The following is a 15,588-nucleotide window of genomic DNA, read 5'->3' as shown; positions in this document are numbered from 1 at the left end:
TAGTTAGGAAACAAGGAGGCTAAGGGCACGGCCTGATGTCTGTCTTCAGAGCAAGTAAGCAAAAGGTTGTTAAAACTGTTTTATTGTGTTCAAGTATACATAACACAAGATTTACTGTTTTAACCATTTTAAAGTGCACAATTGCGTGACAGTAAGTGCATTCACAATGTTGTACAACCGTCACCACTATCTAGTTTCAGAACTTTCTTGGCATTCCAAAGGGAAACCGTGTCTGTTACCAGTCACTCCCCATTCCCTTCTCTCCCTCGCTGCTGCCAGCCACCAGTGTGCTTTCTAGCTCTACGGATTTGCCTCTTCTGAACATTTCATATAAATGGAATCATACAATGTGGGCCTTTTGCATCTGGCTTCTATCACTTAACATCATGTGGTGATGTGTCAGAATTTTCCTTCCTTTTTAGGGCTGAATAATATTCCACTTCATGGATATACCACAGTTTGTTTATGCACTCATCCATCGATGGACACTTGGGCCATGTCTACCTTTTGGTTACTGTGAATAGTGCAGTTGTGAACATGCACACACATGTCTGAGTGTCCGTTTTCAGTTCTTTGGGGGGTATGTACCCAGGAGTGGAAGTGCTGGGTCATAGGGTAATTTTGTGTTTACCTTTTTGAGGAATCACTCAACTGTTTTTACCAGCAGCTGAAGTATTTAATATTTCCAGCAGAAATTTCATCAGTTGATGGGCATTTGGATGGTTTCCACCTTTTGGCTGTTGTGAATAGAGCTGCCGTGAACATTCGTGTAGAAGCTTTTGTTTGAACACCTGTTTTCCGTTCTTTTGGGCATATACCTAGGAGTGGAAGCCAGTGGTTTTTATGAGGATAAACCTGGCCATTCCCCTCATGTTTTCCAAAGACAAAGCAGAAGGAATTCTGCTTATTTATCTACTATAAATTGGAGAGATAGTGATCAGATATATGAACGTTGTGACCAGCGGGGAATTAAAATACTGGGCTAGGTCTAGGATTCTGCTTGTAGAGTAATTCCCTATACCATTTAAGGCAGGGGGTCTCAAAGCTAAATGGCTTCAGGCTGATCATATGAAAGAGGGAAGCAGGCTGGGTGGGGAGTGGTGAACCGAAGCCCACATGTGTTGCCACTCTCTCTAGCCAACTATTGACAGGCAGGAATTTGGACATGGTTTGCCAGATCTTCTGATTTTTTTTCACAAGAAAATTGGAAATCTGGATTTCTCAGTGGAAATTGCCCAATTTTAAAATGTTGGAAGAGAATTTAAAAATTTTTTTTCTTTTAAAACACTGGGCCAAACCTCAGGCGGTCAATGGGCTAGATTTGGCTCCTGGCTGCTGGTTTACAATCTCTGACCAAGAACAAGAAACGTCTCTCTCTGGTCACGCCTGGCAGTGCTTATGGTCCTTCCTTCCCTTCTCCCATTCTCTTAGCCCCATAAACGTGGACTTTGCTTCAAGATTCCTTCTTCAGCCTACCCTTCTTGTCTCACCGCCTTCTCTTCTTTCATCAGATCACCTCTCGGATCTTCAGGGCCGGGCAGAGGGTGATCCTGGTGTATCCTGGGATTTTTATAGCAGTTCAGTGCTAGGTAAGTTTTAAGTGGGATTCTTGCCACCCTCATCTGTGCCACAGAGATGTGGAGTTTGGTTTGGTTTTCACTGATTGTTCTCAAAGATAGGAGTAGCCCTGTGGAGGTATCCTTTCTTCACCTGTTAATAGCTTACAGACCCTTTTAGTCCAAACCCTAACACATCCTTCCCCCAGACTCAGAAGTCATTGGCCTACACCAGGAGATGCAACACTGATTTGGACTAAAGCCATCCCTTGTTAGCCCTCTACCACTCCCCAGCCTGGGCACTTTTTAAATTCTCTCTCTTCCAGGGTCTCTGTCTCCTCCTTTGCTTTGTCTTAAGCCTGCCAGAAGCCCCTATGGACATTGTCACCTCTTTTGGTATTACTCATACTCAAGAGGGGCCCTGCGTCTCACCTGGAAGCTGTCATTTCCCCCCCCTCCACCCTGCCCCACAATATACAAATGGTTTTCAGATAGCTGATTTCTCCTGAGACCTTAGTCTTCTGGGCCCATCTTTCCTTTCCTGAAAGATCACATCTTTATCCATGGTGGTTGTCTAGCATTCACCCATTGGGCTAGGGGCTGAAGGTGAAGGAAAGCACCCTTACCTAAGCTTGGGGGAGCTGGAACAGGAGAAGGTTGGGGTGGAAATGCAGCAGGCCCTCCCCAGACACGTGGCTAGGGAAAGGAACTGTCTAGGCCTCCATTGGACTTCTAGGGAGCCCGGCAGGCAGTGAGGCAGCTTGGGAAAGCCATAACCAGGGAAGGGCAGGTGTTTTCACCTTGCCCTTGACTGCTGAGCGTATCTTCAGGCTTCCATCTCCAACAGCTGAGCAGCTCATCCTTCACATCACCTTGCTTTTTCCAGTTGGAGGGTAGAGGAATACAATAAATCTCTGGCCACAAAATGTTTTCTTCCAGGACTAGAACTTTCACATCCCCGCCCAAGGATGAGAGCCATGGGATCAGCAAACCTTGGCCCCATCCAGGGGCCTGTGGCCTTCTTGTCTCCCCAGCACCACCTTTCACACCCCTGTATCTGGTTGGAGCATTTATTTTCTTCTGTTTTGTGCATGTAGCCGAGTCCTAATCCCTATGTGCTCTCCTTACAGAGGAAAAAGACGGGTTTGCCTGTGACCTCCTACATAATCCTCCTGGGACCTCTGATCAAGAAGGAGATGATGGGGAAGAGGATGATTTCATGTTTGAATTCTCAGACAAGCCTCTTCTCCCTTGCTACAATGTCCAAGTGTCAGTATCCTGCGGGTAAGTGGCTGAGAGATCCACAAGGACCCGTGCCAAGATCCTGTCAACCCCTGGCCCACCTCCCCAGGGAGGTGGAGTTTTGCAGGAGGAAGTGAAGACCTGGCAAGTGAGCCCTGGAGCATGGGAAAGATAATATATTGACAAAGACCCTTCCAGCTCAGATTAGCTATGTTCAAACTAGCGGCTGTAGGCTCTAAGTACATCAACTGTATGGATTTCCTGAACCCAAAATCTAGATTCACTCTGGGGAGGTATTTTGCAGTTCCTGGGTGTGAGAGATAATCTGGGAGATATTTGGGCTGATACACTATTAGAATATCTCGAATATTTTTGTGGTTTCTGGGGACAACCAGACAGAATATTTGAAATTGAGATTGTTGGAAAAGCCAGGACAAATGGCTGCCATGGCTGTGGGGTCACTAGGGCCCTTAAGTAATCTATAGCCTTGTTTCTCATAGCCGTAGTGTTGACGAGGTGGTGCCACCAACACTGTCATCAGCTCAGATTACTGCACATATTATAACAGGGATCTCCTGTTTTCAGAGACTAGAATATACCTGGAACTTAACATCAGACAGAACCCAATTTAATCTTTATTTGATGATGCAGAAGGGAGTTGCACAGCCGGCAGGGCCAGGATTATCGGTCTCCCACATGGTCAGCGTGTGAAGGTGCAGGTTTAGAGAATGAGGACGTGGGATGAATTGCCCTTTTGTTCTTAGCCTCCGTTATTGTTTTTCCTAATTGGTTGTGTTCATGTATCTCAAATACGTTTGCAAACAATTTTAAGGATAATTTTTCTTTGATAACTCTTAAAATATCAGACCCTGTTTGAAAAACCAGTGAAGTAGCATGAGGTGCACAGGATAGGGAGCCAGTGGACGATGGATTAGGCACCCTTCAAGTGAGACCCTCTGTTTTTGACCCTACCCACTGGACCACAGTTTCTTTGCAGCCCTTCCCCCATGGCCTAATAAGAATAAAAATAGCCTATATGATGACACTAATAGGGTCAAGTTTCAGGGGCTTTTGGTCCTTGTTCTTCTGGGCATAAGCTGATCCCTGAGGGTGGGGCGGGGCCTCTGGGATATAGTATTGCACAGTTAATTAATTCCTCCAAAGTATTCAGCACCTCCTTCTCTGAAACAGGATCTTGGGCCCCAGGCAGTAAAAGGACCAGGGTAGTCTGCTTTAGGTGTGGACAGAACACCGGGCACCAAGGGCCACGTGTCACTCAGTGAACCAGGTAGCAGGCACACTGTGCAGCTGCAGCTCAGTACCGGCAAAGCTGGTTTTCCTGATGTTATATCCTCCAGCGTTTGTTCTGAAGCTTCCCTTCCCATAGCTGTAGCATAATGTGAAATTTTCTGTTCTTTGAGAAGGGGAGGGGGGTTGGTGGTGGTATAAAATGATGACTCTGTGGCCCCGTGGGATTCAGAAGGGCCATCTAAATCATCAGATGGGCAAGACTGAATTCCAATGACCAGGGTGAATGTTCTGAGGGTTTTTTCCCCATTATTTTCCCCCATTCTTTGGGAGTGAGGGTCCTAGTATGTGGTATCTCTAGCCCCTTTCTCTTAACCCAGAACACGCCTTTCCCTAATCATGTGAGATGACAGAGTTCGCCATCATTTGGAAGATATGTTGCACTTTAGGGATAAGGATTATGGGTCTGGGCAGATGTTCTAGGTGCTACATAGAACATTCAATTCCATAAACATGTCTTGAGCAGCTGCACCAGGTCAAACCCTGAGGACCAGAACATATCTCTGGCCTTCAAAGAATCCAAAGGCTAGTGGAGTAGACAGACAAGTATATAATTAACTCTAATAAAAGACAAAATGGGTCAGGCACAGTGGCTCACACCTGTAATCCCAGCACTTTGGGAGGCCAAAGCAGGAGGATTGCTAGAAGCCAGGAGTTGGAGACCAGCATGGGCAACATAGTGAGACCCTATTTCTACAAAAAATAAAAAAAAAATTAGTCTAGCATGGTTGCATGTGTCTGTAGTCCCAACTACTTGGGAGGCTGAGGTGGGACGATGACTTGAACTCAGAAATTCAAGGCTGCAGTGTGCTATGATCGTGCCACTGCACTCCAGCCTGGGCAACAGCGAGCGAGACCTTGTCTCTAAAAAAAAAAAAAAAAAAAAAAAAAGACAAAATGTCCTAAGCAGATTCGTTATTGTAAAAAACTCAATTCATCAAGTAAAAAAAGTTCCAGTCATCCCCAAGTCCCTGTTCCCGTGTCATAGGGAGAACCACAGTTTTAAGTTTCTTTTGCATCCTTTCTGAAATGGGCTCTGTTAGAAGTATTATAGTAGGGGTGTGAACCAAGTGCCACAAGACCATGGGGGAAGTTTCATGGGTACTATGGCATCTGAGGTAGTCTAGAATGGAGGGTAGGATGGAGGGCAAGGCACTGGGACATACAGGTTCAGAAAGTTCAGAAAGCAGGAGTAGTCTTATATCTCATGGCTGGCATATGACTGGGAGATATAGCGTGTGTTTGTGTGTGCCTGTTTTACTGGGTAGAGATTGGGCCCAAGAGGTTGAATAGGGTTATGTTTGGAAGGTCTTGTATAATATCATGCTAAAGAATTTGGAGTTTTTCTGGAGGCACTGGGGATCCATTGAAAGCTGTCTAGGGAAGGAGTAGGTCAGTTTCTTTTTAGAAAACTCTAATGGTAAGAGAGGATCTGATGAAGGTGGGTGGGGGTGCAGAAGAGTGACTTTTGGCAAAAGGAAAACAGTTAGGAGGCTGACGCAATACAGCCCAGGCCAGAAATGGTGAAGGCTGGAACTGGGACAGTGGATGGCAAGGAGGGAAAACCCTGTAAACCGGGACCACTGAGGCGGGGAGGCAGCGCTTTCTTCCCGGTTTAGTCCATGGAAGCGTTTGGCCCCTGACCGGCCTCTCCAGCACCCCTCCCAGCTGTCCCCAGGCTGCCGCCCAGTCGGGTGTGCTCAGCAAAGTCAGACTTGCTGTAATGTGAGCTCCAGTGCTGCCTCGGAGAAAAAACTTGTCTAATGCATTCCAGAGCCAGCGAGAAATGCCTTTTGGATTACCCGCAGTTTAGGCCTTTCTCCACGGCTCCCCCTCTGCTGGGGAAGATCTTGGAGAACAAGAAGGCAGGGGAGGCTGGAGAGAGAACCAGAGAGGGAAACTAGCCAGGGTTGGCAGGGGCAGGGGTGGGTGGAAGACTGGGCCTGGCAGATGGTAAATCCCAGATCGCAGGGGTGCGGGCTAAGCCCCGGGGAAGCCTGCTAAGAGTTTTAGGCCCTGGCAGGCCCCGTTTCCCTCCTGCTCACTCTTTGTTGGACAAAGTCAGTCATGGATTGAGTACTCGCCATTTAGCTGAAATCTGGGCCAGGCAATGTAGAGGACAGGAGAAAATATTTGCCTCGGTTACACCCAAGAAGCCTGTGGTTTAGTGGGGTTGGGGGTAGCCAGACTGGCAGCGAGTCACAGTGGAAGACTCCAGTGGTCACGCAGCAGCCTCCATAGGCCTGTCAGGGTGCTCCCGGTCGGTCCCCCCTCTGCTTCCCGAGTCACCTTCCCTAACTCCTATCCTTGCTTTTTCAGGCCCTCCAACTGGTTCCTCTTCACCGATGTCCTGAAGAGGCTGAAGCTTTCCTCCAGGATCTTTCAGGCCCGGTTCCCGCACTTTGAAATCATCACCATGCCCAAGGCTGAGTTCTTCCGGCAGGTGGCCTCCAGTCAGCTGCTGACCCCTGCCGAGAGGCCTGGAGGCTTGGAGGACAGACCTCCCCCAGGCTCCTCTGAGACTGTAGAGCTGGTGCAGTATGAGCCAGAGCTCCTTAGGCTCCTAGGGTCGGAGGTGGAATTCCACTCTTGGAGCAGTTGACCGGGGAAAACAGCCCCTTCCTTTTCTTCTTTCTCCTCCTGGTTCACCCTTCCCCCACCTCCCATGTCTTCCCCCACCGAGCACCAGACTGCAGAATGAGGCAATAATATGGACCAACAAGAAGCCGCCTTATCAATGCCAGCATTAGTGACTGGACCGTTTTTGTTTTTTTGGTTACAATTAGTTCTCATCTCCCTGTCATCGTCGTTGTTGTGGTTGGTGATGGGGGTGGAAAGTTGAACTTTGTCTGAGGACAAGAGGTCCCAGGGATGGTGGGGAGGTGGCACCAGGGTCCCTTGGACTGGCCTCCTTGTGTATGACCAAGACCTGACAAGGGCCCTGGGTGGCCACGGCTTGTCCCATGGAGAAATGAGAAAAGCCCAAATCTCTGAGTGCCCCCCCTCTGTTCCCCTGTGTTCTTCTGTCTTCCATAGTATTTATTTTATTAGTATTTAATTTGTATTGTTTCATTGGTTTCTGATAAGTCTGTATCACTGTGACAATTTGAGACAACTTGTTGTATTGAGGGACTTTCTTTACCTCCTTTCTTTTTCTTTCTTGATAAGCTCTGACAGTTATTCCCAGGTGGTTTTTCCCCCGACTGGGGAGGGAGTGCGGTGGGGTGGGATTGGGGGACCTGGATTTGTGACTAATGAAGCTGGCTGCTGCTGGCCCAGGGCTGGGGGCTGCGGGTAAATCCGGAGGCTTTGGTGCTCCCCCTCCCCCGCCAGTTTTTTCTTCTCTCACCTTCCCCCAGCAGCCCTGCTATCTTGAGATTGTTTACGGGGAGGGGAGGATTGTGGGGCGAGGGGTTGGCGAGTTACTCTGATAAAGGAAAGTGGAAAAGGAGTCTGAGGGGTGAGGGTGTCCCCTCCTGATGCGTACTTCACTGCTTCCTTCAAAGGGCATGATATGGGTTTGTTCCTGCATCTTTCCCCTACAGCCCCACCCCGTCCTATTCTCCCCCTCTAAAGATACTGAGCCTCAAACCTCCCAGCCCTCACCTTCCATCTCTGCCCCTTCCCAGACAGGCAGCACCCCTTCCTCTTCTTTCCTCCCTCTGCCCCCCATTCTCCTTTGGAATCTGCAGAGGGCTCCGTGACTGACTGCCAGATGTGAAATCCAGGCATCAGCTGTTTCCTAGGAGAGCGTAGGAAACTGGTCTCCAGCCCGGGTTCCACTCCTGCTGGAGACCTGGCCGAGTGTGTGGCCCCACCAGACCTCCCCCCAAGCCTCCGGGCCTCCAGTGCTGGATTTGTTCAGGGAAAGAGGGAGACAGAGAGGAGCTTGGGTTGCTTCCCTGTCCCCACCCCCTTCTGTGGCATTGTCTTTCCCACCCTGGTTCTTATTTTTCTACCGATTGCTATTTTTCCGAACAATCCTTGCAGAGAGTACGTACCATCCAAAGGCAGGAGGGCCTCGCTGTGGCCAGCTCTGGTTGGAGATGGTACAGTTTTATTGTACAGGTGCTAAAACAACAACAACAAAAGAAGAAAATGGAAAAAAAATTTTTAAAAAAGGAAAAAAAAATCCAGTTTGAGGATGGGACAATCTGTTCTCTGGAGGCTCCTGACCCACGCGGGAGCATTGGTGGATATTTTCTTTGTATTGTGTTTGTTCTTTGTTCCCTGGGGCAGATTCTGGGCCCCCTTCTGTAGGACTGCTCCCCACCCCTGCCATACTGCCCAGTTGGTTTTGAACAGTTGTTCTCCCTTTTTAAGAAAATATATATATATATATATGAAGTTGAGGGGTTTTGGATTTTAATTTTTTGGTTTTGTTGGGGTTCCTGGTATTGTGTGGTTTATTTTATGTTTTACGTTTGCCTTTACTTTTTTGCATTTGGGTGTGTATTCTGGCTGCCCTTTATGTTTCATTTTAAGCAACTGGCTGTGGAGTCAAAAACACTTGCATACTGAAAAACCTGTGTCGGGGCTTCTGTCTCCTGTCTCTTTTCACTCTTCTCCCCGTTGTGGCTTTTCGGTGCTTTAAGAAGATGGGCATCCCAATTCAGTAAATGGGGAAACGCCTGATCCCGCCTTGCATTTGCGGGTCCAGAGGGGTACGGTGCACGAAGGCAAGGTGGAGAGGCTAGTGAACATTTGGGTCACTGGGTCACTATCTGGAAAGAAAAGGCAAGACGGGCAAATCCGGGGCGGATGGGCTGGTGGGGAAAATAGAGTATCTGGCTTATGTTGCATTAGGCAGGGGTTGTGCCCAAGTGTTCCTCGTTTGCCGTAGGGCCCTCTCTTTGGTGTCTGTGGGGAATGAACCTCCTTAAGGAAATCCCCTGCCCGCCCTGGATCACCCTGCCTAGGTGGCTTCTGGCTTCGTGGCCCTCTCACTGCCCTCCTGTTATGCCAGCACCTCCCATCCACCCACACAGTGCAGGCCTTCCATGGTTCTGTTTGCCTATGACCCAGCTACTAGGAAGACAAGATGCCCATCCTGGGTTTTACAATTTTTCCTCCCAATTCTGAAAAAAAGTGGTAGAAGCTATGATTCTTGTAACTGCTGGTTCTAGAATGCACCACCCATTTCTGTCTGAGGGGAAGGGGGTGGGATGAGGCCCTTCGAAGCTATGTTCTTAGGGCTTCTCGCTGTGGCTTAAGTGTCTGGAGAGCCCTATCAGAGAGTGTAGAGGAGAGGGGACCTGTGTGTCTGGCAGGCTGGAGTCCAGCCATCCCCAGGAGTAAACTGTGAGCTGTGCTGTCTTTGCTCGGGCCTGCTTGTCCTGGGTCTTGCTGCTCACATGTAGAGGCATCATCCTCTTTGAGCTGTAGCATTAATCTTCCTCATTGGCCTTTCCTTCCCCGCTTTCTGATTCTGAGGCCCCCTACAATAGCCACCTTTCTGGGTTCCCAAACAAGCCCATAAGGGTTCTGATTTCAGATCCATCCTTTCTTTGGAACTTGCAGCTAAGTAAAGAAGTCAGACATATCCATAGGTCATGAAAGCCACGTGGTGAGTGTAGGATTCAACTAGGACCAGGATGCTGTGGGAGCCCAAAGGGGTGGGCAAGGGCACTGGGTGGGTGGGAAAGACTTCCCCGGAGAGGTGATGCCTAGTTGATACTTAAATAAGCAGAAATACAAGAATTAGATGTGGCAGGGAAGAACATTTGAACTGAGGGGACAATCTGAGCAAATGCTTGGAGAGAAAAAAAGGAGAGCAGTTAAAAGCAGAGCCAAACAGCAGTTTCTTGTTTGCTTGCTTTTGGGGTCCTTTGTCACATGTTACTTGGGGTCCCACTGCCCTTCTGCCCATTTTGAACATCAAGGACTGTGATATTAAATCCACATCCCTAGTAGATTTGGGGTGAGGACTCCAGTCAGTCGGTGGCCTCTTATTAAATGATCTCCTAATCCTTTTCAGTATGGTGTGGGAGAAAGAGCCAGCACCACCGCCACCTACCTAGGCTGACCTTGGGTGAGAACCTAATCTTTCCGAGCCAAATGGCGCTCAATTTACCCACCGACCAACAAGAATCATACCGAGGACAAAACACGGCTGTTTAGCCAAAATTAGTTCCTCCTCCGCACCGAGGTCTCCAGCCTACCGTTAATGACTGCCTTCCCAGAATGTTCCTCTTTGGAGTCCAAAGAACGGCGCTTCTGAAGTCTCCGTATTCCCAGAGAAGGGACTATATCCGCATCCCTATTTGACGTGGGGTAGGTGGGTTAGGGGTGGGGCGAAGGGGCAGTAAACTCCTGCTCCTTCCATACTCTAACCTAATAAGCGGGAAGCCTGTTGGGTATTTTACTGTGTCCCACCCCCGCTGGGACCGGCGCGCGTGTTTTATGGGGGGGGGGGGGTGGGTTCTAACCCGAGGGTGACTTGCTTAGCTGCTGGGGGAGGCGCGAAATGCTCGGGCCTTCTGGACCCGCAGCGGGGTGGGGCGGGGCTCCACGTGTCCCCCTAGCGCACGGGTTTCCACCGCGAGGGGGGCCTGGCAAGCCGCTGCGTCCGGCCTCCGGGTGCGATGCCTCCCCGGCTCCGCGCCCTCCTCCCTCCGGAGCCCGGGCTCGGGCCCTCGCTGGCAAACGGAAGTCACGGGTGCCTCGCTCGCTCTCCTATTTCAAGGTAGAAAGCGGCAGCACGTCCGAGTATAGCTAAAGGCAGGCCGGGCGAGGAGTGGCTCAGGTTTGGCGCCCCGTGGCAGCGACAGCCTGGGGCTCATGCCCGCGGCCCTGGGGCTGGCGGCGGCTGGTGCGGGAGGCCGGGCGCGGCGTGCGCTCACCTGCCGGTCCGGGAGGCTGGGAGAGGGGGCCGCCGGGGGCGGGGCCAGGGCGCGAGTAGCCAATGGGGAGAGCGCATTCAACGGACCGCTAAATTCCCCCTGGAAAGTGAAGGGGGCGGGGGCCGGGGGAAAGTTCGAAGCTCCGGAGCAATGGAGGGCGTTGGTGGGGCCGGAGCCGCCAAGGGATAGGTGGGGGTGCAGCGGCATGACAGAGGACGGGAAGACCCCGGCCGCGGCAGCCTCTGCCGGGAGCAGTAGGCCCCGCCCTGGCCACCCCTCCCTCCGTTCCCGGGCTCCGCCAGGCCGGGCCCCCCGTCACCGGCTCGACAGCGCCACCTGCTGGGCGTCGGCCTCCACGTCTAGCGTGCCAGGGCCGAGGTCTCCGAGGCTGCGACCTCTGGGAGGGGTATGAGCCCTTACCCCAGGTCCGGCGGTTTCAGAACTATCACTCTGGCTCCGAAGTCAACTGCTTCTTTTAGAGTACGTGATGGGATCAGAAAGGCCTGTGACTTTCAGAATAACTTCTCGTCCTGCCCCACCCACCAGGGCTGACATTTCCACCACTCAGTCCCTCCCAGGGATGAGGAAATAGTGGTGAGGCAGTCCTTGGAAGGAGGCAGCAGCAGCAAAGGGCCAGAGTTAAGGGGTGGCCTGTGGCACCTGGTGAGGGCAAGGCACAGCTGGAAGCAGCCCTGGGCTCCCTGTGGACCTTGTTGTCCAGGGATGGCTATAGACAGAAGCAAAGAAAGTAACTGCCTGCAGTATTACATGAGGGGGCAAAAGCTGCAGTGGCTTCCAAGTATGAATTGTCCTCCCTCTCTTGTCTGCCATAGTACAGGGCAGAAGTCCTCACAATTAGAATCAGGACTTATTCGTTCTTTCAATAAACATTTATTGAGCACCTACTGTGTGCCAGGCACTGTGCTAGGCGCTGGGGATACATCGGTGACTAACACACAGTCCCTGTCCTTGAGGAGCTCACAGTCTATGGGGGGGGGAAACATACATAAACACATAATTAAGGAACTACAGTGTGCTATGTGCTATGATAAGAGGTATACACAAAGTGCTGTGGGAGCCCAGAGGAGGGACTGACACATCAGCTGCTGGGAGATAAGGGTCATCTCTTGACTGGTGACTCCATTAAAACCATCACAAAGGCAGAGATGTTGTTGCCACATGACCCTGGTTAAAATGAACCTGCCTCCTGAGGCTCTCCTCTAGTCCTCTCCCATAACTGCATCAGCACAGGTTAGTCTATCTGATTAGCTAGTTTAACACTTTCAGAAGGAAAGAAACTGGACAGGGAAGTTTCTTTAGGGGCAGAGGATGTTCAAAGTAGTAACAAATCTCAAGTGCTAAGGAAGGGGTGGGATGGGGTACCATGAGGGCACTGAGCCAGAGAGGGCAGGCCCTGGGCAGTGGAGCACGTGGGGTGAGTGCCTGTGCAGAGGGGAGGTCAGGGATCACCAAACTCCAAGTTGGGTCCCCATATCCCACCTACTCCACCAGTAACCGTTCCTTGATGCTGTCTGCTTCGTACTGTGCCCTGTTCTGTGAGTGATACAGCCCCCCTGTTCCTCAGGAGGTAGCACCCTAACTAGGGAGACTGAATAGGTACAGGCCATTGAAGGTTTAAGTAACAGTTTGTGATTTATTATAATAACCACAGGAGATGTCACAGGCTGTTTATGATCAGTTGCCTTTAAAAAGTGGCAATTGCAATGAGTTTAAAATAAAGAACTCACTTAAGGATAGGCTGGTCTGGGGAGGCAGCTTCCATGAATTGAGTGTTGGAGGATGGACACAATTTAGTTGGTACCAGCAGGATAGGAAGGGCATTCTGGTTGAGCAGAGCCAAGTAAAACAAAAGCACAGAGGCATGTTCCAAGGCCAGCGGAGGGAGCAGGGGGAGTTGTCTGGGGAAGTCAGTCAGGACCTGATGGTGAGGGGTCTTGACGGCAGGCCAAGGATTTGGGGCTTTGTCCCAAAGGCGGGGCTGATGCTAAACTTAAAATACTTCTGGAACTACTGCCCTGAGCCCTACATGTGTTCCCCTGTTCCTCCTCCAAGACCCCTGGACTGGATTCAGCAACTAAAGGGTTAATGCCAGGCGGCCTAGAAAGGATTGGAGGTTCAGTGTTTTGAGTATCACCCCTACCTGCTGGCCAGGAGGAGTCACTGAAGGCTTTCTGGCAGAGGAAGGGACAGACTGGGTACCCTGGCAGATGGGAGGGGTTGCGACAGGTCACACTAGGGGCCGTTGATGTGTGTGTTGGAGGGAGCTTTGGGGTAATTTGGGCAAGGCTGGGGGCTCTGGGAATGTGGAAGAAAGGCCAGATTTTAGAGACATCACAAACCACGTGCTAGACTTCGAGGAGAGGGATGGGAGAAGTGAAGGCAGCCGTCAGGTGGCTCTGACAGTTTGAACTTAGAAGGTCAGGAAAATGGTGGCACCATTAACAGAAGTATGTAAGTCATGGCAGCCTTTTGTTTGTTTTTTGGAAAGGTTTTTCTGCGAGTGTGGAAAGAATTTAAAAATCCATTTTTGATAGAGGGGCTATCTTTGAGGGCCTAACAGGCATCTAGGTGGGAATGTCTGGCAGATCACTGGAAATGTGGGCCAGGAGCTTAGGAAAAAAAGTAGGGGGTGGAGCCCTCGATTCAGGACTAGGAAGGAGCCCAGAATGGCTGAGACCCTTGGGGAACACCCACACTGGATGTGGCAGATGAGGAGCCGGAAGTAGCGGCAGTAGCTCAGAGACAGGAGGGGGGGCGGGGGCAGGAGAGCCCAGCTGGTGCGGCTCACAGGCGCCAGGACTGTGAAGACATTTGCTTTCACCCTCAGGGTGCACGTGACCTTGCGATGATGACTTTCTATGAAGTTGGGGCGGGAGTGGCAGAAACCAGACTTTAGGCAGGGCCAGGGCCACCACCCCTGACCCATGCAGTGCCTTCATGCAATATCTTTTTTAAAAAAACAAAACAGTGACCCTTTCTCAAAATACTTACTTTCAACCATCAGGAAATTGTCATAATAAACTGATTTTATTAGAAAAAGGCACTTTAATGCCAACTACTGGAAATATGTAGTAAACGCACCTGCACAACCCTCCAGGGGGCTGGACAGGGAGAACAGGGAAGAGAGGGGGGAGCAGCCAGAGGAGGTAGTTAGGTCACGTGGATGGTTTTGTACCGAGGACATAGCACAGGTCCTGAGGCACTGATTCACATTAACCAAAGCCACCAGATGATACAGTTGTTTCTGAGGTTGACATTTTTTAGCCTTTCCCCCAAACTTGGCAGGAGAGAGGCAAGCTAATTCAAAGAGGGGAGATGGGGGGAGGATCCAGGCCCTGCGCTGCCAAGGGGTTGACTTTAAGAGAATGGGTTGAGGACCCAGGGAAGCAAGGAGCCGTGTAGCCACAGGGGAAATGCCCCGGGAACTCACGTCTGCTGGCTCCTGTCTTCTTGGTGCAGAAGGAATCAGGGTTAAGTGTGAAAGTTGGAGATGAGGGGCAGCAGGCCACCCCGAGGTCTGCTGTAGCCATAGCGGGAGCAGCTGGCCGACCTGCGCGCTGAGCAGAAGGCAGGCTGAGCGGCAGGGACTACGCGGCAGTCGCCCCGCCCCCGCCCCACGAGCAGGAATAGAGGTGACCCGGTGTAGGTTGTGCGGGACAGCTGGACAATGTCAGGCACGAAAGTAATCAAGAGGGAACCCAGGATTGGGATGTGGGTTGGGGTGCCAGCAAAAGCTGTTTCTGGCATAGGGCTGCTGTTACACAAAATATAGCACAATCCCTGCGCACAAACATCCAATGAATTCAGCCCTGACTGGGGACTCTGTGGCTGGGTCTGACTCTGGCAGGGTGGGGGGATTGTGCCCCTGACTAATCCTTCAGCAAAGCACCCTGGGGTGGCCAAGCTTCCAGCTCAGCAGCATGGTGACTGTGGTGGGTAACCTGTGCAGCTGCTCCCCAGGCTGAGTTCTCTTCCCTTTCCTTGTGGTTTTGTCCTACTTGGCCTTCTCGTCCCTTAGGAGGATGTCTTCTCCAACACCCATGCCCACTGAAGCTACCCTACCTGTACCTGTTCCAGTTCTGTGACATCTCTCCAATTTGGGGGATCAAACCTGCACCCCCTAGTCTCAGAGCAACTGAATGTTGGTATGTACAAAGGAAATAGGGAGATACTTTGCCTTTAAAAAATCCCCATCCTTGTGGCTGACCCACAGAGAGAGACACACACACTGTTGCAGACCAGACCTCACAGCTACATCCCTGTCCTCCCCAAAGAAACTAAGATACAAACTCACAAGTACACACAAATACATACAGAGATATTCACATATGGGATAGCAAGTAGGGGGAATGTAGGCGGCGAGATCCAGCCAGGTGGAAAGACCTTCTCGTGGAGCCCCTGCACCAGCCTTGGCTACAGAGTTCTCCCTGGCTCTGGGGGTTTGCCCTCCATCACCAAGCCAGCCCATCATCCTGCCAAGAGCATATCCCCTAGTGCTCTTGAAGGCCACATTCTGACACCAGGGATGCGCAAACTGGACACAGTTTGGCCACTGTGACATCAGGCAGGGCTGGGGGCCTGGGAGTCAGGTGTATTGACATCCCACTGAAACACAGGGG

At 50.9% G+C, this 15,588-nt stretch overlaps 1 protein-coding gene across 5 annotated transcripts in view; it reads left to right on the top strand.

Moving 5' to 3' along the window:
• The window catches only part of BCORL1 (BCL6 corepressor like 1), a 63,290-nt gene extending 54,659 nt beyond the window's left edge, over positions 1-8,631 (top strand). For 4 of the 5 annotated variants that reach the window (XM_069463247.1, XM_069463250.1, XM_069463248.1 and 1 more), the window contains 3 exons: positions 1,512-1,589; positions 2,687-2,840; positions 6,426-8,631. In XM_069463247.1, the coding sequence (XP_069319348.1) occupies positions 1,512-1,589; positions 2,687-2,840; positions 6,426-6,708 (515 nt within the window). In that variant the 3' untranslated portion in view covers positions 6,709-8,631. The remainder of the gene's footprint in view (positions 1-1,511; positions 1,590-2,686; positions 2,841-6,425) is intronic. The other variant, XM_069463251.1, reaches the window with a different exon arrangement.
• Positions 8,632-15,588: the final 6,957 nt, after the last annotated feature.

The sequence above is a fragment of the Eulemur rufifrons genome, chromosome 30 (genome assembly GCF_041146395.1).
Source record: "Eulemur rufifrons isolate Redbay chromosome 30, OSU_ERuf_1, whole genome shotgun sequence".
Classification (NCBI taxonomy): domain Eukaryota; kingdom Metazoa; phylum Chordata; class Mammalia; order Primates; family Lemuridae; genus Eulemur; species Eulemur rufifrons.
The sequence above is the reverse complement of the archived record's forward strand: the minus strand, read 5'-3'. Positions and strand labels throughout refer to the sequence as shown.